Source organism: Lissotriton helveticus, chromosome 3_1 (assembly GCF_964261635.1).
Source record: "Lissotriton helveticus chromosome 3_1, aLisHel1.1, whole genome shotgun sequence".
NCBI lineage: Eukaryota > Metazoa > Chordata > Amphibia > Caudata > Salamandridae > Lissotriton > Lissotriton helveticus.
The window spans coordinates 213,768,571-213,793,220 of NC_136061.1; the positions used below are offsets into that span (position 1 = coordinate 213,768,571).

Consider the following 24,650-nt stretch of genomic DNA (forward strand, 5'->3'; position numbering starts at 1 on the left):
GAACATACTTCAGAGGGGGAAGCCTTCAATGCTCTGTTGTCTAATCTGGATTTATTACCAACAATGGCTCTCAGGGATCCTTTGAAGCGCTTCGAGATTCCCACTTTTAAGGGCCACGGGAAGGGCACCTTTATTGACTATGTTCTGCTCACAGTACCAATGCAGACCTTCGTGGATTCTTTTAACATCGAACACAGTGACTTCAGTGATCACAACCCATTGACTGTACTCTTGAGGGGCCCCTGGGTGGCTAAGGAGGGGCGGAACTTCACCACTGGCAGGCTGAGCACTACTGACTGGAGAAGGCGCCTGAAGTGGACTATGATTTCACCAGTCCGCTTGTACAAAGATATCAAGGAACATTGCACTGAGGAAATTGTAAAATGCACCCAAGATGGGGTGGAACCTTGTCAGGTCCTGTGTGCCTTCCAGAGTATTTCTGATAAGGTGTCCCAGTTGATGTCAGCGCCAGTAAAGCACTCAGTGACCAGGGGACCAAGATGGTTTAATCAGATTGTTCCAGGGCCTCACGGAATCTAAGGGCAGCACTGACAACAAAACCCAGAATAACAGAGAATATCCAACAGTGCAGAAAGGAATATAAGTCTGTTATTAACAGTCGTAAGGAGGCTCTAAGAGCAGAGGCCTGGAATGAGATCCTTGAACCCTCGACTCTGAAGTGTAGTTCTAGATTCTGGGCGTTAGTAAAAAGACCTTTTTTGACCCAGGACCCAGGGGATGGTTTAGAATGTTGTATAACAAGGGAGGAATGGGTCACTCATTTTACCAAATTGTATTGTCTATGGCCCGAATATAGATCAGGGGGCGTTCCTGGAGCGACTGTCAGGGACACTGGCCCCATACCTAACGGGGGCAGTTATCATGAGGGGCGACTTTAACTGTATAGCAGACCCATTCCTGGATCGCTCGCACCCACCACTTAATGAAGCCCCAGCACATAGGATAGCTAAGAGGTTTCGGGACTGGCAATCCCGTTGGGGACTGGTAGACACGTGGCGAAAGACGCATCCAGGGGACAGGGAATACTCCCACCTCTCCCATGTCCATGACCTACACGTCCGCTTAGATACCTTCTTATGTTCGCCAGATATGCACATCCGACTCCACAAGACGGAATACCTCACGCGCATGGTGTCTGACCACAATCCTCTATTAGCCCGACTGCAATGTGGACATAAACGTCAACCCATCCCCACTTGGCGCCAGAGGCACTTGAGGACCAAGTGTTCCATAATGAGATTAAAGAGCACATCATCACATACTTCATGGACAATGCACACACTACGGACTCTAAGGTGACTGAATGGGAGGCCTTTTAGGCAATGATTTGGGGGCGTTACATGGCACTGTCCATAGGGGGTGAGACGTACGCTAGTGACGGACGTGGAAAGGGCAGACAGGGTGTTGAGGGAAGTGGAGTGCAGACGTCCGAATGCTCCGGACCTACAGCAGGAGTTCCTCGAAACGAAAGAGGAGGTGGCGGTACAGGAGGAGCGATTGCGGTGCTTCGATTACCGAACCTACATGGACAGAACACATGCGGGGAGGGATAAGGCGGGCAGATTGCTGCCGTGGCTTGCTACCCCTACCCGTAGAGAGCACGCCATTCCGTTAACAGGTCTAGGAGGGCGACCTCTGTATTGGCAGGATGACATTATTGAGAGTTTCCGGGGGTACGATGACAATATTGAGAGTTTCCGGGGGTACTATGAGCGCCTATGCACGAGCACAGGAACCAGGGAGGCGGGGGACGTGGAGGAGTACCTGGCGGACCTTCCAATGCACGCCCTAACGGACGAGGAGTTGGAGCCCCTGGGGGCAGCAATCTCAGACAGAGAAATCCGAGTAGCTATTAAAGAACTAGCGAGAGGGAAAACACCAGGCATAGATGGGCTCCCTAAAGAGTATTATGCCACGTATTTGGACGTGCTGACCCCAGGCTAGTGGGGATGTACGCGGAGGCCCGGGAGAAGGGCTGCCTGCCGGGTACAACTAGTGAGGCAGTCGTGGTCCCGATCCTGAAGCCGTACAAGTCCCCCCTGGAGTGTGAATCGTATCACCCATTGTCGACGCTCAATCTCGACTTTAAAATTCTAAGTCAAATTCTGGCTACGCGCCTACTCCCCTATATGGTACCATTGGTACATCAGGACCAGGCAGGATTCATAGCTTGTCGAAATACTACCCTAAATATACACAGGCTACTGTCTGAATTAAGGAGCGGCGGCGGAGCAGAGGGGGGCATGTGTTCATCATAGGCATGGAGAAGGCATTTGATAGACTTGAATGGGGGTTCCTGTCTGCGGTATTGTCCAAAATGGGCCTGGGAGAGGGCTTTATAGGCTGGGTGAAGCTCTTATATGCTGATCCAGAGGCAAGAGTCCGCACGGGTCACACAATATCGACGCAATATCGAGTGGAGAGGGGGACGCGCCAGGGATGCCCCTATCCCCGCTGCTGTTCGCCTTGGCAGTGGAGCCATTAGCCTGTGTGGCACGGTCCGGCAGGGAGTACCAGGGGATTCAGGTGGGAGAAACATGGCATCAAGTGGCGCTATATGCAGACGACCTCCTACTATTCCTCAACGATGCAGAGGGTGACCTACCGGGAGCTAAGGCAATGATGGAGCACTTTGGCTCCTTGTCGGGACTACGCGTGCACTGGCTGAAGTTCAAGCTGTTTTCCCCTGGTGAGGGACGCAAGACCCCTTCTGAATTTGGAGAATTTGAGATGGGAGCCCCGTTGCTTTCGCTATCTGGGGGTCCACATATTCCACACGGTGGAGGACGTGAAAGAGGGTAGGGAGGGCGCTCCACTCGCTTAAGGACACTATGGCCTTCTGGGGGAGGCTCCCACTCTCGGTGATGGGACGGATCTCGCTACTTAAAATGGTGGCTTTACCCCGGCTGCTTTACTTTTTCGAAACGTTGCCAATTTGGATATCCGCGGCCTGGTTCAGGGAGCTGGAATCCTGCATGTTAGCTTTTATATGGAGGACGGGACAAAGAAGGGTAGCCCTGGCTACATTAAAGTGACCCAGATTAGGGGGTGGCCTGGCACTGCCGGATATGGAAGCTTACTACCTGGCGGGACAGCTGCTGCGGTTTACACAATGGCCCGGGACCCAGATAGGGGGATGCCTCCATTTGCCCCGGAGGGGCCTGTGGTCTTTCGAACCCTGCTGAGGACGATTAGACCCCAACAAATTGGCAGTCATGAGCATAGGGTGTTATACCGCTGCTGGAGCCGATGCCTGCAGAAAACTAAATCAAAGCGCCCATATTCCCCGGAGATGGAGGTGCAGGTACTGGAGGCTCTACCTCACGGAGGGCAGTGGCACGACCTGCATGGATGGAGGGAAGCAGAGGCGACAAAGGTCGGGGATTTGTTTTGGGATGGGGAGTTGCTTTCCTTCGAGGATTTCAGAGCCGGCTGGGACATACCAACAGGACACTTCCTCCTACACGGGGCAGTCACAGGAGCAATACGGCGACACTGGGGGGCGGGGACGGCGGAACCTCCCTAACACCACACATGTGAATACATGAGCCTGGCAGGGAGGCTCCATCAAGGCAGTGGCCTGCTTATACAGAGCTATTGGGCGTGACTCCACGCAACCACTAGATATACTGAAACACAAATGGGAGGATGACACTGGCAGGCCCCTAGAAGATAAGGACTGGGACAATGTTTTGAAGCGAGCTGCCAAAGTTTCTCGAAATGCCCGGTTTAGTTTGATCAGTTTTTACATACTCCAGCAAGCCTATTTAACCCCAGAACGTATTAACCAATATTTTGCTGGTGCGGATGCTAGATGCCCGAGGTGTCAGGAGCAGGGAGCGACGTTTATACACATGGTTTGGAGTTGTCCCTCCCTAACCCAATACTGGCAAGTGACACAAGTGACGGCGAGGGTGACGGAAAGGGTGGTCCCATGTACACCGGCTCACATACTGCTTCACTTATTCCCACACTCTGCTAAAACCAAAACCACATCCAGATTTCAGGATTTGCCATTCATTCTGGCGAAGTGGGAAATCACTAGTAGCTGGAAGAAACCGAGTGGACCCTATGTTCTCAGGTGGAGACACGAGATGGAGAAGTGGGCGGGTTGCTACAGCAGAGTACTGCTCAGGAACGCACGGAGGGGAGTGGGCAAGCCGGAGAGGGCCCAAGCATGGGGGGGTCTAGTGACAGACTTAATGAGGCTGCACAGGGGCTCAGATGCTTCCACACCAGAGAGCATCCAGCAAGTAGTGCACCCCCCAGGACAAGGGCAAGATGGGGTACCCCAATAGAAAAGCAATAATGGGTCTGGCGTCGGCATCTTCAGGGACAGTAAGGGGGCTCCATTGTTGCTTACGGTTGGAATATCAGGTAGCATATTCACCGATTGGAGCGATGCTCAGGGAAAGACAGCAGTGCGGGGGGGTAGAGGTCGCAGTTCTTGTTTGAGGCCTTGTTTTTGGGGGGGGTATGATCTACAATTAAAGGGACCATGGAGCAATCATGCACCGCCTTGGACGGACAAGGCACAACAAGGATATTGACTGCAACAACCGGTTCATGGGCTCGTTTGCCTGACCAAGGTTAACATGGAATGATTGTCTCAAAGTATATGATGTATGCAAAACAAAAAAGGCAATAAAGTTTGTTTGAAAAAGAAAAAGGGCAATAGAGCCAGTTCCCATACAGTAGAACCAAGGCTCTCTGTATTTCCTCATCCCCAGAAAGGGAGGTTCCCTAAGATCTATTTTAGATCTGAGAGAGCTATATATTGTAAGAACATTTTACATGGTGACCCTCCAACAGGTGCTCCCAATTTTACAAAGAGTAGTCTTTATGTCTACTCTAGATTTAAAAGATGCACATTTTCATGTTCCAATTCATCCAGCTCATTGCAAATATCTGAGCTTTGTGATAGCAGACGAGCATTACCAGTTGAAGGTACTTCCCTTCGGAGTGACTACAGCGCTCAGGGGGAGCCTACCTGGACCGCTGGGGGTTTCTATGCTGCCGAGTCCACCGCCAAGAGTCACGCTGAGCGGATTGGGAGCGCCGACTGCCATAGCACCGCCATTAGCGCCGCCGCCCCGGGACTGCAAATCCCGGCAGCCTCTGCGGCGGCGCGGTTTCGCCGATGCCTGTGGAGCGCCAGGAGGCGCATAAAGACGCTCGAGCCGACGCGGGCGGGACGCTGGGCGAAGCCCGGGCAAAGGGCGGGCCCTCTGTGGCCCGAGGAGACTGGGCTGGGCCACAGATTTTGGCTCTGCTGTTAGCGTCATTATTTACAAGTAAGACTTAATCATCCTAACTGGAAGACTTGGTTGTTTCGTCAAGTGTTCTGTACTAGTTAATTTAGTTTACTGTTTAGATTAATATTTTCTCTTACAGGTTTTTCCTTTTTGGATTTTGTTCTTAGAGTACTACGTAATGTCCAGAGGCAAAGTAGACAAGCCCACCTCTGGCCTGGGTACTATGGATAATTTCCTAGTGAAAAAGGTCAATCAGATTAATAATGAGAGAAGGGCTTCTTTAGGACTGGGTAGTGCTCCACTCCTACAGGATGAGGTGCCTCTGATAGCAATTGATACCCCTACGCTAGATAACTTTATTTCTGTTGATATTAGTAGCAGGGATCCCATAACAACTGTAGCACAGGTACATGCTGAGACGCAGGGAGACCCCCTTGATACCTCCATTGAAGAAATTGAACCGGTGAAGTCAGTGTCTAGACCAGTGAGAAATTGTAGAAAATCTCAGCCTAAACGGGGGGTAAGCATAACAAAAAGCGAGCTGAAATAGCTGCACCGGTTAGCAATGGTCCACTCTCAGGCCCTTGCGCAACAGAGGGAAATAATGAGGAGGGTATTAAAACTTATTCCAAACAACTTATCCTCCTGCTAAGTACTTTTGAAAGGAAATTGGTGGAAAAAATTGAAGAATTGCTTAGTCCCCTGTCTATCAAGCTAGACAACTTAGCTTTGGAGGTAGATCGACTAGGGGGTTTAGTGTCAATACACCAGACATCGGCCCCGATTGCTAGATCTAAGGTTGCGGAAATAGGACAGGGTCCCTTGAGGGAGCGAGCTCGGGAGATCTGCCGGAAAATCACCGTAGCAGATAATGCAGATATTGTTTCTGCTAAGCCCCTATCAAAAACTGCCCTGACTGCACCAAGTCCAGCAGATCAGGATGGCAGGCCTGACGTCAGACCAGAAAGAAGAAGCCGTTATATTAATCTGCCACCTGACTGTGCACCTTATGTGGCTGTTTTGACTAACGTTCCAGCTATAGAAGATCATCTTGCACAGTCACAAGGGGAATCTCACGATTCACTAAAAAATAAAGCAGTAGCTTGGCTGAACTTTAATTGTGGATTTCCAACTGCATACTCCAATGAGATATTAACAGTGAGAAGGGTAAACTGGATTGGCCCATCTAGAAAGCCAAATAGTGGGGATTGCATTATTGTCAATTTTAGACACCCCCAACATGTGGCAACAGTTTTACTAAGAGCATCATCATTATTGGCTGATTAAAATAGTATATGTGTCCGACCACTTGGATACTTTTATTCTCACCTTCTTAAAACTCCACATAGACATAGGAACTTGAGGCCTCTGTTTCAATCTCAGCCCATGGCCCCAGCACCACCACACCTGTATAATGTTGTTAATCAAAACAGGGATGGGTTCATGGTGGAAACACATAACAGATTTTACTTGCTTTCTGGCCTCGAGGCATGTGATTGACGGGAGGGGCCTATGGGCCAAGGAAATGTAAACTCTGGGGAAGCTGTTCAAACGGAGATTTTACAGACGCACATTTGTGGTAATAACGTAATCTCCTGGAATATTGCTGGATTGGGCACTAAGATGTCAGATTGTAATTGGGTCCGCTACATTAAGCAGTTTCAGATCATCTGTCTCCAGGAGACCTGGCTAGTGAACTGTGACTGTTTTCTTGAAGGGTATAAAGCGTTTTATGCCCCTGCGGCAGCATCTAGCAGAGGCACACCTAAGGGGGGCATGGTAACGTTTATTTCGGTGGCATTCTCCTGTAAAATACGTAGAATTTTAACAAACAATTCTGGTATCATTGGTTTAGTTTTAAGTAGAGATAACTGTCAGGTTGGTCTGGTGAACTTTTATAATGCAGTTAATTCTTGTCCAACTCTTAGTCCCATATTGGCACTGAATGTATTTATTAGTACTTCGATGAAGGAATGTCTCCACAACCCTTTGATAATGGGTGACTTCAATGTTCACCCATGTGGGGATCCCTTGTTCAAAAATCTTTTAGAGTTGCACTGTGAACATACAGAGGGATTGCATCTGGAACATACTTCAGAGGGGGAAGCCTTCAATGATCTGTTGTCTAATCTGGATTTATTACCAACAATGGCTCTCAGGGATCCTTTGAAGCGCTTCGAGATTCCCACTTTTAAGGGCCACGGGAAGGGCACCTTTATTGACTATGTTCTGCTCACAGTACCAATGCAGACCTTCGTGGATTCTTTTAACATCGAACACAGTGACTTCAGTGATCACAACCCATTGACTGTACTCTTGAGGGGCCCCTGGGTGGCTAAGGAGGGGCGGAACTTCACCACTGGCAGGCTGAGCACTACTGACTGGAGAAGGCGCCTGAAGTGGACTATGATTTCACCAGTCCGCTTGTACAAAGATATCAAGGAACATTGCACTGAGGAAATTGTAAAATGCACCCAAGATGGGGTGGAACCTTTTCAGGTCCTGTGTGCCTTCCAAAGTATTTCTGATAAGGTGTCCCAGTTGATGTCAGCGCCAGTAAAGCACTCAGCGACCAGGGGACCAAGATGGTTTAATCAGATTGTTCCAGGGCCTCACGGAATCTAAGGGCAGCACTGACAACAAAACCCAGAATAACAGAGAATATCCAACAGTGCAGAAAGGAATATAAGTCTGTTATTAACAGTCGTAAGGAGGCTCTAAGAGCAGAGGCCTGGAATGAGATCCTTGAACCCTCGACTCTGAAGTGTAGTTCTAGATTCTGGGTGTTAGTAAAAAGACCTTTTTTGACCCAGGACCCAGGGGATGGTTTAGAATGTTGTATAACAAGGGAGGAATGGGTCACTCATTTTACCAAATTGTATGGTGGCACGTTGAGCATTAATTCCAATCCCTCTTCCCCTGTTAGCAGTGATCCTATTAGGTTTGACAGAGGTGAGGTTATTGAGGGAATAATGGGACTCACAGCTGGGAAAGCCCCGGGACCTGATGGGATCCCGCCAGACCTATATAAGTCTGATCCCAGCTTCTGGGCACCAATACTAGAATCGGTCTTTACCGCAGCGGCTAAAATGGGCTGTCCAAAGTCATGGGGGACGTCAACGATTGTCCCAGTTTTTAAAAAGGGGGACAAGGGTAGCCCTCTCCGTTATAGACCCATCTCTTTAATTGATTCTATGGTTAAAATAGTGGGAAGAATGATACTGACGAGGCTTTCCGACTGAGCGACGGAAAACAGCATTATGTCCATCTCCCAGTATGGCTTCTGCAGTGGACGTTCTACCATTACACAGTGCCTCAACCTCTTTTTAATTCTAAGTAAGTATACTGTCGCCCAAAAGGGTACTGTCCACCTTGCCTTCATGGATCTGTCCTCAGCTTTCGACTGTGTCAACAGGGGAAAGCTGTGGCAGTCCATGGGGGACAAGGGTGTTGACAGTGGGATTGTTAATTTTCTTGTCGACTTACACAACAACACCAGTGCTAATGTTAGGTACTCTCAAGAGCTATGTGTAACTGATAATTTTAATATTGGGAAGGGTCTGCGTCAAGGCTGTATCCTTGCCCCTTTTCTTTTTAATTTTTATATTAATGATTTAGACAGCGTATTGCAGGATGTAAAGGCCGACTGTCCTAGAGTCGGCAGGCGGGGTATTCCTGTTCTTTTATATGCTGATGACGCAGTTTTAATTTCTAGAACAGAGAGAGGTCTCCAAGCTTTATTAAATGCTTTTAATACATTTATGATGGATAGGGACCTCCTGGTCAACAATTCTAAATCCTTTATTATGCAAGTTGACCAAAAACCAAGCAGGAACTTCTTATTTAAAATTGACAATGTAGCTATTCTCATCTCGAAGTCATTTACCTACTTGGGGGTCTCTTTTGACTCCAAACTTAGCTGGGGCTCACATCTTGACAAAAAGAAAAAGGAATTGGTACGGTTGAATGCTACTATCTTCAACTTTGCATCGAAATTAGGGGAAAACCTAACAATGCCAAGATGAAGCTTTACAACGCAAAATCAGTGGCATCTGCTGTCTATGGCAGTGAAATATGGGGTTATGTGGCCGGCGAGCAACTACAGATTGTAGAAAATTCTTTTATGAAACGTCTTTTATGTGTCCCAGTAGGGACATCTAATTTTGTAGTGCACGAAGAGCTAGGGGCACAATACCTTTGTGATATTTTTTCACTACGCCCATTGACATGCTGGCTAAAACTATGGCTGAATCAAGATATTCCACTGACCCACTTGATTATGAGAGATTATTTGTCACAGGATAAGGCATTGGGTACACCCTGGCTAAAATACTTGAAATCGAACTTCTCTAGGCTTGGCCGCCAGGACTTGTTCGAGCATCCGAGTGGGATTGTGAAGGGTGATGTGGATGCAGTTAAGCGAGCCTTCTTTTTGGACAGAAAGCTTAAAAGGGAAGGTGAGGAGCTCCTGAAACCAAGTGTAAGATTTACTATGTTAAAAACAGGGATGTGATTGAGCCCAATTTGATGGGATCGCTGTCTTCTCATGAGAAGTTCCTGTTAACGAGGTTTAGATTTAATATTTTTCACTATTTGCTGTTCAGACCTAAAAATGCTGCTCATTTTAAACCTGCAGTTCCCTGTGGCTGCGACGGTGTGTCTCCACAGGATATGTTGCATTTTATATTTTTATGTAAATTTTATGAATACCCCCGCAAACGCTATTTGGTAGACCTTTTAAAGAAACTGAATTTTAATCGCATCAGACCAGCTTTATTGTATCTGCAACTTCTGCACAGTGACAGTATCCTCCAAGTTATTGAATTTTTAAAATTGTCAATCAGGATGAGAAATTGTTTGGACCAATGATGGAACCTATGTTAATTCGAATACTAATGAACTGGTTATGCATGAAAATTTGTTGTTGTCTGCACTTTGTACTTTTTGATCAAGTCTTAGAATTATCGAATGTTTTAATGTTTTAAATTGTCGATAATGTTTATGTACTTTTATGGTTTGAATTAAAACCGAATAAAGTCTTTTTGAATTTACAGCGCTCAGAGTTTTTACCAAATGCCTGGCAGTGGTTGCTGCTCATCTTACAAGACAACAAATACACGTCTTCCCCTATCTAGACGACCTGTTCATGAAAGCCTTACCAGAACTGTCTGCAACACACACAGAGCACAATAGATCTACTTCATCAACTGAGTTTCACCATCAATGCACAAAAATCACACCTGCATCCATCGCAGACGCAGTCTTATCTAGGAGCTACTCTAGACAAAGTCAACGCTCTAGCCTCTCCCAATGTAGCCAGAATACACAACATTCAAGCTACCATTCTACAGTTTCAACCCAACCAAGCATGAGCAGCCAGAGTGTTCATGCAATTACTCTGAATGATGGCGTCCTGCATCGCAATTGTACCCCATGCGAGGCTTCACATGCGCCCACTACAAGAATGCCTAGCACATCAGTGGAATCAATCACAGGGTCTGTTGGCCAATCTAGGATTGGTAGACTACCGCAGCCATTATTCTCTGCAGTGGTGGAACCCACAAAACTTATCAGCAGGCTGGCCTTTCATCGACCGTCTTCCACATCGTGCTCAAAGCAGACGCATCTCTAACAGGTTGGGGGGGGCTCATCTAGAGAGTTAAAAAATACAAGGCATGTGGAGCAACAAGCCCAGGACTCTCCACATAAACTATCGAGAGCTCTTAGCTGTTTTCCTAGCACTAAAATCTTTTCAGACTCAGCTCATAGCCAAAACTGTCCTAGTACGAACGGACAATATGACAGCAATGTATTATGTGCAGAAGCAAGTCAGGACACACTCTCTCCAACTGTCAACACTAGCTAAAGCCATTTAGAATTGGGCGATCCGCCACAAGATTTATCTTCTGGCAGAATATCTCCCAGGAGTAAACAATCAAATTGCTCCTCAGCAGGAGAAAACAACAAATTCACGAGTGGGAACTTCACACCCAAGTTCTCCTTCATTACTACCGACAGCGGGGCTTTCCACAAATAGACCTATTTGTTGAAGTTAATGACTCTCGCAACAGTAACGGACTTTGCAGACTAGAAACCGGATCGCCCAAAACACAAACAAATGAAGTGTGAACATTACACCTGGCTGTCATCAGCCTTTTGGCATAACACGCTAGGGAGAGACAAAGGTGCAGGTCCAACCAATTCTCGTGGCACAACAGAAGCATCCCCAATCACCTAGCCACTGTTGGAAAGTCCCCCTTTTTGTCATGGTCAGCCCCCACTTTTTGCCACTGGTACTGAGGTTTTTTCACTAATGGGCACTGGGTCCCTGCTAACCAGGCACCAATGCCAGTTCTCTTTCCCTAAAACAAGATAAAAGGTTCGAATTGTAACACAGTTGGCACACACTTTGGCATCCCTGAAAGTCCCTTATAAGTGGTACCCCTGGTACCTAGGGCATGGGTACAAAAGATGGTCTCCAAGGTCTGCAGCATGTATTATTCCATCCTATTGGACCCCCATACAAATTGCATGCAGCAGTTGTCATTACGAGTTCCCCAGCTACATGGTGGCTTTACTGAAACCAATGGTGATTGGTATCGAACACCTTGTCTTAATAAAACCTACCACTATCTAGTGTGCTGGCTGACTGGTATCAGCCAATCTGCCACCTCAGACATGTTTTTGACCCCCTGCAGGTGAGAGCCCACGCTCTCTGAGGCCAGAAACCATGCCTGCTTCAGAGGAAGGTGTTCAAACATCCTCTAGCACAATAGCTAGTGATTTAGCATATCAAGACCAGGGGCTTCAAAGCTCCTGCTGCCATCAATATGCGACCCCAGCTTCCCCCCAGACCTGGGAGATGCCACCCCCAGCCCTGAGGCCCATTTGGCACCAGGAAAGGTGAGAAATTAGCTTTGCAAGTAGAGGTGTTGCACCACCAGGCCAGTCACATCCCCTAAGATGGGCTGCCTGATGTGTTCCACAACAGAAGGATTCCACCATCTTGTTTTTGGTGGAGTTAGGAACTAAGGGACAGGGTTATGCCCACTCCCCGCAGAATAGGGGGTGTAGTGACCTCAATGATAATTATTCCATTGGCTACTACCCTTATTGCCCCTAAATTAAGCATTTAGGTGGCACCCTGACGCCAGCAACTCTGATTCACCTGACTCAAGAAGAAGGACAAAGAAGAGGCGACGAACGCAAGAACTGAAACATAGCTGTGGACTTGGCGCCAAACCCTGCCTTCCTGACCCTCTCCCGACAATTGCGATGACCCGATTCATCCTGCAGATATGCATCCTCAAAAAACCTCCTAGGTCTTCCAGCACTTTGCAAACCAGCCAGCATCACTCTTGAAGTGAAGAAGCCACTTCCCTGCAGGCACTGACCAAAACGTCAGATAAATGTATCTGCTGACCACTGTGTCCACCGCCGCAGCAGCAACCCAAGAGGAGGCCACCGTGCTCCAGGAAGTCAGATCAGTCTCCGCACCAAGTTAGGAGATGCCTGGACCCCCCAGGAGCCACCCTGCACCAACATGCGGGTTACTGGAGCCCTAACATGAGCCAAGGTTTGTTCATTGTCCAACCTGGAGACCAATACTGCCAAGAGCACCCTACTGACGTTGGACATCGGCACCAGAGAGTCCATCAATGCGAGAGGCCCTGCTGTCCTGTTTTGTCTCCATCTCCAGGTCGACTTAAAAAGTGAGAGCTTCCAACGCAAGCATCCCGCTGGGCAAAACACCTCTGCACCCAAGCCCCACAGCCTCAGTCCAAGCCTACCGACCTTGGCCCCTACTTTCTTAAGTCCAGGAGATCAGTCTTGTAAGTCATTTGCAAATGACCCTATGCAGTGTGTGTTTCTTCCATAGAATAACATTACTGCGTTTGAGGCTCATTCCTCAAATCTGAGAACTGTATTTTCTGTTTTCTGAAAATCGCTATCTAGAAAAGTACTTACCTAATCTCGTAGATCTGGGTGTCTAAATTTATATAAAAATCTTTTATTTTTCTAATTTGGTGTTGGATTTCCTTATTGATTGTGTGCCTCTTTTGTTGACTCTCTTTGCAACAAATGCCTTACACTTCCCTCTGATAAGCTTAAGTCTTCTCGACCACATTACCACAAATAGAGCACCTGGGATTGTTAAAGCAAGCTCCTGTACACTAAGGGATAGAAATACCTTCAGATTACGCTGGTACTTGCCCGCTGCAGGGGGGGCCATAACGTGGATGGGTCAGTGTGCTCCGTAGACTGAAAGCTGTTGCAGGGACATTGAGGAATGGACTCTAGTGGAAGAGATTCACATGAAACTAAGTAGGAAGAATGAGAAGATAGAGGATGATGTATAAATATGAAGTGCCCTGGCAAACAGGCTTCTGACTAGTCGGGACGTTTCCTCGAGTGATGCATCTATGCCATGGAAGACTAAAGCCCAAGTGGTTTTGAATCGGTGGTGTGGTGCCACACGATTTGGGCGAGGAGGATGCTGTGCTATGAATAGATCAATGAACTCCTCCTATGTGGATAGTTGTTGCATAAACTAATACAATTCTGTTCCCTTCTCAATGTGCTGCAAGCAGTAGCGACTGATCTGTGCTGCAATGTTGGTTCATATGTACGTCTAAATGAAGGTTTTTAAAAAAGAAATATAATTACGCTACAGCAAATTGCGCAAGTTATGCCCACTCCTAAAGAAAAACAACCTTAATTATGATAATTAGAAAAATGGTACACTGCCACAGCCTCTTAATGTATATGTCCCAGGACATGGATGGTATCCCATGTCTACTATTGAGAGCTCTTGATGTGTCACTTCAGACTGCAGCAATTAGGCTTTTGTTCTTATGGTCCGTTACAAGGCCCAGGCATTGGCGTGCGCACAAAATTGTGTGTACTCTACCAAAAAGTCCAGAATATTAGACAAGCTACCTACTGGGGTGTAGGAAAGTGCCCCTTTTTGCATGGTTGCCTCCCACTTTTTGCCTGATGTTGATGCTCTTTTACTAAGTGTGCCCTGGGTTCCGGCCAACCAGATACCCAGGGTCTATGTTCTTTCCCTAAAACTGTACTGTTGCACACCCAGTGAAGAGTCGACATGGCACCCATCCCTGAGTGCCATGCCTACAATCCACTACCTATGGCATAGGTAAGCCACCCTTCTAGTTCGGTGGATTATACCACTGGTGAGAGTACAGGTGCATGAGCCCTGTGCCCCTACAGTAAGTGCATTAAAGCCATAAAGGGTATATGATCTGGGAGGTTGTCATTACGAACTCCACAGCACCAAAATGGCTTTACTGAAAGCTGGTACGTTTGATATCAAACTTCCCAGCACATTAAACCCACTCTGATGCCAGTGTGGTATTTAATGTAAAATGCACTCAGAGGACATCTTAGAGATGCTCCCTGAAAAACTACCTAACTATAGTGTCCTGGCTGACCGGCTGCCCGCCAGCTGCCACCCCTAGACATGTTTCTAGACCCCTGGGTCGAGCTCCTTCCGCTCTCGGGGTCCTGAAACAAAGCACATCCTGGGCAGAGGTGCCAAGCCTCCTCCCCTAGGATGGGCAGGGTCCATGAATGGTAGGCTACAAAAGGCTTGCCACCTTTGTGAGCTGACCCAGCCATTTGCTACTCCCAGCAAATGGTTCCAACTGGTTCTGACCCCCACTTTGGATGGGAGAATCGGCGGTAAAACCGAGATAGGAGAAGAGGTGTGCTCAGCTTTGCCAACCCCACCCCTCAGGCGGGGAGGCGAGGTGTAGCAAAACTCTCAGTCCCCGCCATCTTGAAGATGGGGGACCCAGTCAACCAGAGTGAGGCTTATGCCCACCTCCCACTGGAGGGTGGCATAATAGGGGGTGTACCCACCCCAAGGAAGGGACCCATTGGTCCCAACCTGTACCTACCTGCAACGCCCCTAAATTTAGTATTTAAGGACTACCCCAAAGAAGAAGGACCAACTGGCCATGCTGAAGGAAGAAGAGGAGGACAACAATTGACTTGGCCCCAGCCCAACCACCTGCCCCAACCTCGACTTGCTCCAGCAGAATCCTGGTGCGTCCTGCAGCCAGCAGCATCCTAGAACCCTGAGGACCTGCCCTGCCTTCACTAACAAGACTTGGTCTCCCGTGAGCACCGGAATTTGCTCACCAACAGACTCTGGCTGTGGCCAAATCCGCAAGTTTGCACCACTCTGCACCCGACGCCCACGGCCAGAGTTAGAATGGCCCAACACCACGAGGAGGTCTCCCTGGCGATCCTGACCTGGGATCTGGTGATCTCTGACTTACCTTAAGTCTCCTGACACCGTCTGCAGCGCCTAACTGGAGGATCCCCCAGACCAAGCCGGTAAGGAAAACCCGATGCCAAAAGACACCCCTGCACCAGACGCCCCACGACCTTGAGTGGCTTAACCAATGGTGTCCCGGCATCTTGCAACAGCCCAACTTACCGCTCCACCGGTGGTTGCCTCTAGAAGCTCTTCGTGCCCAAGCCTGCAGTGTTTTTCTGACCCGATCTTCCCCATTGAAACCAACAGGGCTCTCAATGTCGACCCTGCACCCAGCCGCCACAGTGTCGCTGTGGGTGCACTTTGTTTACTATCCTGGATCCCCCTTTGCCCTGAGCTAAACCCTAGGAGCTTTTCTCCCGCATCCAAGTGGCGTGCCCATGAGCAGTCTCCTACCGGAAGACACCTGTCCCCTGTTGGATAGCAATGGGCCGCAGCACTCTGCACATGGCCGCCCTGGTGCAGCTGAGGGTGCTCTTTGAGTGCATCCTTGACCCTGGGGTATCCCTAGTTCTAACCCCAGAAACTCAACCCCAAAGACCGTTTACTTACCTGCAAAACGATAAACCTATTTTTCTCCATAGGATTCCATTGACTCTGTTCCTCTGAAAAACTTCTGTGTGGTTGTTGTTTTGTATGGGAACCTAAAACTGTGTTTTGAGAAAAACTGATTTACTTACCTTTTAGCCAGGAAATAACCCAGTGTGATATCCAGGCGTATCACACTGAGTAGAAAAGTAACCTAAAAAGTAATCATCATCATCAAAATCTTTATTTCGGTAATTATGTCACCATAAAAGATATACATAGATCATTTCAAAATTATTAAAAGTAATCACAAAGTAACTATAAAGTAACTTTACCTGTTTCTGAACATTTGACTTACCAGTAACAAAGCCAACAGCGTTGAATTACATTCAACTGTATTAGTCTGAAAAGTACTATATTTACTTACCTGCACCAAGTCCCACTTGGTTCTAAAAATAAAATACAACAAAAATATTTGTATACAAAACAATTGGTCAGAGTTCAGTCTTTGAGTGTGTGCAATCATTGCTTGCTTGAGTGTGTACAATCATTGCTTGCTTGAGTGTGTACAATAAATGCTTAACACTACCCTCTGATAAAGCCTTACCGTGCACCCACACTACCATAAATAGAGAGTAAGGTGTTATCTACTTTTTCTTCTGTAAGCCTTTGGGGATCCAGTGGACTCTGTGCACACTATGCCTTACTTTGGTATAGTATATACAGAGCCAGCTTCCAACAAGAGGTCACTAAGGGCATGTGGTGCATGTTTCGACTCCATTCATGTTCCAGTAGATCCCAAATTGGTCTTGAAGTTGAACGTGGGCAGGAAGACCGATAAATGTGGCCAGTCCCACCAGGAACCTGGTTTTGAGCTTAAATAATATGCAGGCCTTCTAGTCTGCTCTGACACCTCACCTTGGCGACAACCAGAGTAATGCAAGTTCTCCATTGGCCAGGGGTGAGTAGTTCTTCTCAATACTCAATGTTGTAGATTTCTTAAATGAACTCTTGCACCAGTTTTTAGACTAGACAAATGTTGTAGACGCACAATAAATGGCAGATGAACACTGACATCAGTTCTTTTTTCCCTTGCCTCCAAAGAAGAGGATTCCTGAGCTTTTGGTATTTTTACTGATCTACATTTAATTTGTAACAAGGTAGTTGTGGTTCATCCCTGTTTTCACTTCATTCCTCAAAGATCTTCAAAATAGGCCCCCCCTACCCAGATGAACTTCAACTTGGTCTTAGCTTTTCTAGTGGGTCTTTTATTTGTGCCCTTAACTTACATGATCTTAATGATTCTATTTAGTCGTCACATCAGTCAGTTTGTTTAGTGATCTGCAAGCATTAGCTTCCCTGCCGGCCATCATTTTTTAAGAGGCCAGGTTACTCACAGAGCAAAACCATCAATTTTTCCAAAGGTGTTTTTTTAATTTATTAATATCTGGTGGTTTTGTTCTTTTCTTTTCTTTTCTACTCCACATCTGTCCAAAGAGGACCAGCAGTTGCATCGACTTGATCTGCAAAGAGCTTTGCGTCTTTACATTCATAAGGCAGAAGCTTTTTTAGTGATTGAGGTGGTCATGGAATTTTCAGGCTCCCAGTTGTTTGTGGCAGTTAGGAGGTAAACCGTTTTCAGATGGATATTCCTCACTTTTTGCCATTACTACGAATTTAATAATAAACCACCATCAACTTGTTTTCGAGCCCATTCCACAAGGGTTTCTGCGGCGGCTTCTGCTTTTTTACTAGTTGTTCCTATAAAGTAAGAAGTCTCAATTTGCCTGAGCTGTCCTACAACCCTCCTTTTTTATGCATGTTTTGTTCTCAATCCTCCTCTGGCTGCTGTGGCATTACTTCCCGTACAGAATCTCCAAAAGTATATGTACATTAGGAAAATTAGCTACTTACCTTTGATAATCAATCAATCAATCAGAGCATTTATATAGCGCACTACTCACCCGGAGGGTCTCAAGGAGCTGGGGGCAGGGGGTCCGCTACTGCTCGAACAGCCAGGTCTTGAGCTGCTTCCTGAAGGCGAGGTGGTCCTGGGTCAGGCGGAGGTGGGTCGGAAGGGAGTTCCAAGTCTTGGCGGCCAGGTAGGAGAAGGACCTTCCTCCTGTGGTGGCTCTTCGGATGCGGGGGACGGCGGCGAGGGCGTGGCTGGTCGATCGAAGCTGGCGTTTGGGAGCGTAGAAGTTGAGGCGGCTGTTGAGGTATCCTGGTCCTCGGTTGTGTAGGGCTTTGTGTGCGTGGGTGAGGAGCCGGAAGGTGATTCTCTTGTTGACCGGGAGCCAGTGCAGGTCTCTCAGGTGTCCGGAGATGTGGCTGCGGCGGGGGATGTCCAGGATGAGTCGTGCTGAGGTGTTCTGGATCCGCTGGAGTTTTTTCTGGAATTTGTCACCGTGGTTCCAGCGTAGAGGGAGTTCCCGTAGTCCAGACGGCTGGTGACGAGGGCCTGGGTGACCGTCTTCCTGGTCTCGGTGGGGATCCATCGGAAGATCTTTCGAAGCATGCGCAGGATGTTGAAGCATGACGAGGAGACGGCGTTGACTTGTCTGGTCATGGAGAGGGAGGAGTCCAGGATGAAGCCCAGGTTGCGTGCGTGGTCTGTTGGATAGCAATCTTTCTGATGAATACAGAAGCTCCCACATATTGCTTGGGATCCACCACCTCTACTCTCACATACTACACTTTATTTATTTGTGTTTGTCATTTGGTGTAATTGTCTATATTCAACATGTCTGTAGGGGCTGTGAAAATGTTTAGTCCTAATTGATGCCACCTGTGCTTGTGCGTCATTTATAGTGCACATACCTCTGTTCTGGAGACCTTTTGTGATGCAGCTCTAGAAGCTGAAGAGTACCGCGTAGCGCCAGTGACTTGGAATGGGTAAAAATAAAATTTCAGATCCAGTCTTGTGCCTGCTGCAAAAGTTAATTCAAGCAGTTTGTGGGACCTCCTGTATCTATCAGAAAGAATGTTATCAAAGGTAAGTAAAGTGTTCATCATCATGGACCGAACATCGCGTAGGCTTACACACAGGTAAGTAAGGAAGACAAATAACAAGCAGCTAGAACTTCTGCTCTCTTATATGCAAGCATTGACTTCATATTACCGTTGTATTTTCTTTTTTTTATAAATCTTTTTATTGACAAAAGAAACAAACACATGACAGCATAAAATAAAGTGACATAGTGCATAGGTACCATAACGTCTTTGAATTATCCTTGTAGTCCAACATCTCCATCACATTACAAAACATCAATTATAACGTCTTGAGCTATGAGATCAAAGAGGCATGTCATCTTGTAGAGAGGGATCGAGAAACAGCTCGCACAGCATTCCCCTCACTTTGTTCCTGTCACCCCATATCTTGGTCCACTTCATGTGGGCAGCCCCTCCCTTCATAGACCACCTTCTCAGTCTGCATACACCAGTCCATATCCGTTTCCCAATAACGGAGTTTGGGTATCGTGTTCCCCTTCAAGTTCTGGCTATATTACGTTTCGCAACAACATTCCCAAGGAAAACCCAGATCCTTTCCTTAGCCGTCCGGTCGGGTGTGACCTCCATAGTTTTCCCACAAACTTCCCACATTTTTGCGGTCACTTTCCTCCAATACTGCCGTATTCTTGGACATTCCCGCCACTGGTGTAGGTATGTGCCCACTTGCCCACCTCCCCGGGAACACTGCTGTTGCAAAAAATGCCCATCCTAGCTAACGCAACGCCTATATAATAAACTCTGTATTACAGTTGTATTTTCAATTGTTTGATATGGAATTAGAGTCTCTAAGCCTCTCTTCCAAACCTGCAGGAGGAAGCCACGACTGTTCATTCTCACTAACATGAGAATTAGGAGCCTAACTGTGCTCTCTTGGCTATCAAGTTTGAAAGGGAAGCTGTATGTTGGCGTGGGACACCAGCGGTAACAGGCAGCGCCCATACATGCTAATGCCCTGTAATCTTGGATTGATCCAGGGCCCCAATAAAAGGCCACCCATTTATGTTTGAAGGCTCTCTTATATTAGCGGTACAAAATAGCTCAGGAACTTGCAGCAGCTCCTTCTTCCTCACCATTGACCGAAAGCAATCACATTATTCAGTGCTTGTAGTTACTTTATTCATTAGCTCCCCCCACAGAGCTCCGACAATGACAAGTTCACTTAACATCAGAGAGCATGTTAAAGGATGTGCAGCTAACTTCTCGTTGCCTTTCATTCTATGCCTGAAGCCATGTTGTTGGCGCATTGTCTGTCAGAGTTGAAAGTATAGGAAGAAAACAGCCAAGAAAAAAAAGTGGATTCGAGAAATGGTTCCTGTTAGCAAAGAGCTGTGCTCGCAGAAACAGTGTCACTGTTTGCTTTCCAGTGTGCTTTCCTCATTAAAGCACCCTGGTTAGTGAAATGTTATGTAATCGGATTCCCTTACTCCCCTTACACACCTTGGCTCCAATGACAAATGGGCAATTTAAATATCTGCTGAGTGACAATATTTCAGTTGGCAGGCAATTACTTCTATGTCTCTGTTTCGCTCACAAAGCAGGTGTGAGTAACTGCTGGAGGACAGGCAGTGAGGGAAAGAGTTAGTATGCTACTGGACTCTTCTGCACTAATTATATGACCTAGTGTTCTCCTACCAAATGACATTGTTTTTCCTGGGCATTAAATTGACATTCAAATACATAGAAATCAAATATTGAGGGGCATGAGCTAGGAAGTGGGTATACTCTGAACCCCCTTTTCTCCTTTTTTCAGGATTCTGACAACCCAGACCTTCGGGACCGAGGCTACATCTACTGGCGCCTACTCTCCACTGACCCTGTGACTGCGAAAGAGGTGGTGCTATCTGAGAAGCCTCTGATTTCTGAGGAAACAGACTTGATTGAGCCCACCCTGTTGGATGAGCTCATCTGTCACATCGGATCGCTGGCCTCGGTTTATCACAAGCCCCCCAATGCATTTGTGGAGGGCAGCCATGGAGTTCATCGCAAGCACCTACCTATTCAGCACGGCAGGTAAGGTGTTAGAAGGCAAGAGCCTAAGGGAAAAAAGCGCAAGACTGATGTGTACCCTTCCCTGAAAAAGGGTGCCTTTATCCAGCCATAGCAGAAGAGAAAAAGGGGGCATATGCAAAAAAACAAGTTAGTTGTGATATCATCAGTAACACTTGGCTATTTTCCACGGTATAAGGGGAGGAGTATAGTTCTAGTAAAGGGAGAAGGAGTATAATTCTAGTAAGGGGGAAGAGGCATTCACAGCAGACTGATTAAGCAAGCGTTCTTGGGTTTTCATTTCATTTGTAATGCTCTCTACCCATTAGTACCTAAACATTTTCCTGTATTAGTGCATTAAACACATTTAAAAGACAGGAAACAAATACATGAGGGGACAAATTGATATTGGCTATTATCAAGTTACATTTATCAAGAGATTGGCAAATGCTAGTGCTAGTCACTTACTATTCCTAAATGTAATTTAAACAATTTTATTGGTCATCACTTTTGTTAAACTGCAAAACTGAACTTTCGTCTGCTAAGGATGCTACCCATAATTGAATGCAGAGATAAGAACACAAAATGTCTCCCATGTCCCATAGAATGGGAGTCCGCTTCTTTGCATTTTTGTTATTATAGGAAACTATATAGCTCAAAGGTGGAAATAATGTAAATAACAAAGAAAGAAATATTAACATAAGGAATATCAAAGTGATCATATACAAGGCATGTCTCAATTATTTGTTCAGTGGTGTTCAGAAAATGTAGTATTAAGTGTGATCTCAAGTATATCGGACAAAGAGAGTTGAAGATTTACAGGACAAACCAGACAAGAAAGGAAAACATACAGATTCCTAAAACACTTCATTGTCCTAGTAAGTAAGCAAGTTACAAATCTGGTAATATTTGTCCAATTCATGAATCCTAGTAAAGTATACCTTTCAGCTTGCACAGTCCCAGACCACCCAACACCAAGGGAACCATTTTAGAATGTGTTTCTCCTGTGTCAGAACCTTGACATCTCACTGGATTTTTCATCATAATGTTGTTAGTCTGAATTTTACTCGTCCTTATGAAGAGAAGTTTCTGCTTTGATGATTTTTCACAGCTGGATGACAATGTATGACTGTTAGTTTTGTGACAGTCAACTCTTTCAAATGTTGTGCCCTCTGTAGTGTCAAGGTGTCACTGTAGGAGAAAACAGGAGTTTTCATCATGTTGGCACAGCTTTAAAATAAAGCCCAAAAGGAACATCTACTAAACATTGTGTGCAAAGCATGTGAGCTGAAATCACATACTTTGCATACTCCTGCCATCTAGCGTTGGGTCTGGATGTTTGCAAGTTATTGCTGTTCGAAAAAGTCTTACCAGTCACGAGGTAGGTGACTCCTCGGGGATAGTGTGCATGGTCATGGACTCCATTGTTAGTTTGTTTTTTTCTGCCATCAGGTTCGGACGGGTTTTGCTGTGCTTCGCTTCGGAATCAATCCTCTGGTTCCCCCTCTGTGCGTATCTCTCTCTACCTCGACTGTATTGTTTTCGATCACGCTTCTATCTTTGCGGTTCAAATCAAACTTCTAATATTTGACATTTTGATCGAAACATCTGCAGGCGGCCTTCCCGGGCCATCCACGTCCGTTCGGCTCCTCATCGATGGAACGGGCTCCATTTAAATTTTGCCTACTGTGCCACGCGAAATATCCACACACAGACTCATCAAATGTGTAATTTGTGCTTGTCCCCCGAGCACAAGGAACAAGACTGTGAAGTGTGCCGCTCTTTCAGGTCGAAGAAAATTCTCATAGATCATCTGGCTTGACGTCGAGAGATGTAGCGGTTGGATGTCACACCAGACCTCTTCGGCGAAGAATCGGAGCAGGAAGAGGTATCGGCGGCAGAAGAAGAGATGGCTTCGACTCCATCTGACTCTGGGTCCGACCTACAGATCGACCTTGAAGACGACAATGTGCTGCAGGGACAAGGGGACGTGAGTACTGAAGACACCTCCTCCCTCCCTCCGTCCCTGAAAAATCTAAGGCTTCTGCACCACCTCCGCCTCAAGACCAAAGTCGGCACTGAGAAGAGGTTTCTCACGCCCCACATCATGGCTCGGCACCGAAACATTCCGAAAAGCCTTCTGGCTCTGGACCGAGCCGGCCAAAGCCCACTTCCAAGCCGAACCCTTTGTCTCCAAATCCAAGATTGGTTTCGAACCGAAATCTTTGAAATGGAAATCTTCGAAACCTAAAAAACCTTTGGAGTCTAAATCCTCCGCACCAAAAGGACTTCCCAGCTCGGCTCCAAAAGCTTTGGTGCCGAAATCCAAAGCCGGCAGCACAACCGGATCCAAATAAAGACAGTGTACCGCCTGCATTAGATCCAAAACAGACAAAACGGTACATCCATTCAGATACAGGGCACATCCATGCCAAAACACCATCCAAGCACAAGCTTTCTGATGAGGACAGCACATACAAAAAATCCTTTGAAAAGGAAAAGTGTATGCACTAGCCCTTTCCATACTTTTCCACCTCCTCCCTCTTCACCACAGCACGATCTATTAAATATTACACCTAGCCACTCTCCTCCACCTCAGCTTGATACAGGTGAAGCTGACGATGATGATACACCAGTGCTAGATCCTTGGACGATTACACTACTGATCCTCCACAGGTTACAGACTCTGATCTTTAGCCTACTAGGCCATCTCTCCAACTATAAAACTTCCCCCACAGATCCTATTTTTATCAAGAGTCAATTACCACCTGACTCTCTAGCAGTATCAAATGCCAGGAAAAGAGCTAATTCTCCAGATAAAGAATCAAAACGTATTGATGCGTCGGTCAAATGTGTAGCAGCACAAGCAGCTAATCACTGGCATGTTGCCAATATGCAGGGCCTACTAGCAAGGTATGATTGGGCCCATTGAGATGAAATGGAGCAATTGCTTCAGTTTCTCCCAGATGAGCATAAGGCAAAATCTCAGGACTTCGTCCCAAGAAGGGAAGTTAATTTCCAATGCTTCTATCCGATCTGGATGCAGCTAACATCGCAGCTAGAGAAATAAACACTAGTGTTAGAACTGGGGGTCTCTAGTTGGCAGAGGTAGGTGACACTGTCCAAATAGGGACCCTTGCTTCTAGTCAGGGTAAGGAGGAAACCTCTGAGATAACCCCTGCTCACCCCCTTGGTAGCTTGGCACGAGCAGTCAAGGCTTATCAAAGGCAATGTGTAAATTATTTGTACCAAAACTCACAGTAACACAGTGAAAACACCACAAACTGACGCCACAACAGTTTAGAAAAATAAAGGTATTTAATCTAAACTACACAAGACCAAAACGACAAAAATCCAACATACACAGTTCAAGAATATGGTTGCAAAAGAGTTCTTAAGGTTCTTAAGGTTAGCGATACAATTATCCACAGTTGCGTCACGTTTTAGCCACAGTACCTTTGTTAGCGATAAAAAGTTCCACGCACAGAAGCTGTAGCGGTGAAAAACAAGCGATGCGTTGCTCCTGAGACCCTGGGGAGGCGTTA

General features: G+C 46.7%; 1 protein-coding gene across 2 annotated transcripts in view; it reads left to right on the top strand.

Moving 5' to 3' along the window:
• The window catches only part of AP2B1 (adaptor related protein complex 2 subunit beta 1), a 662,041-nt gene that overhangs the window by 368,821 nt on the left and 268,570 nt on the right, over positions 1-24,650 (top strand). For both annotated transcript variants that reach the window (XM_078679615.1, XM_078679616.1), the window contains exon 13: positions 20,870-21,129. In XM_078679615.1, the coding sequence (XP_078535741.1) occupies positions 20,870-21,129 (260 nt within the window). The remainder of the gene's footprint in view (positions 1-20,869; positions 21,130-24,650) is intronic.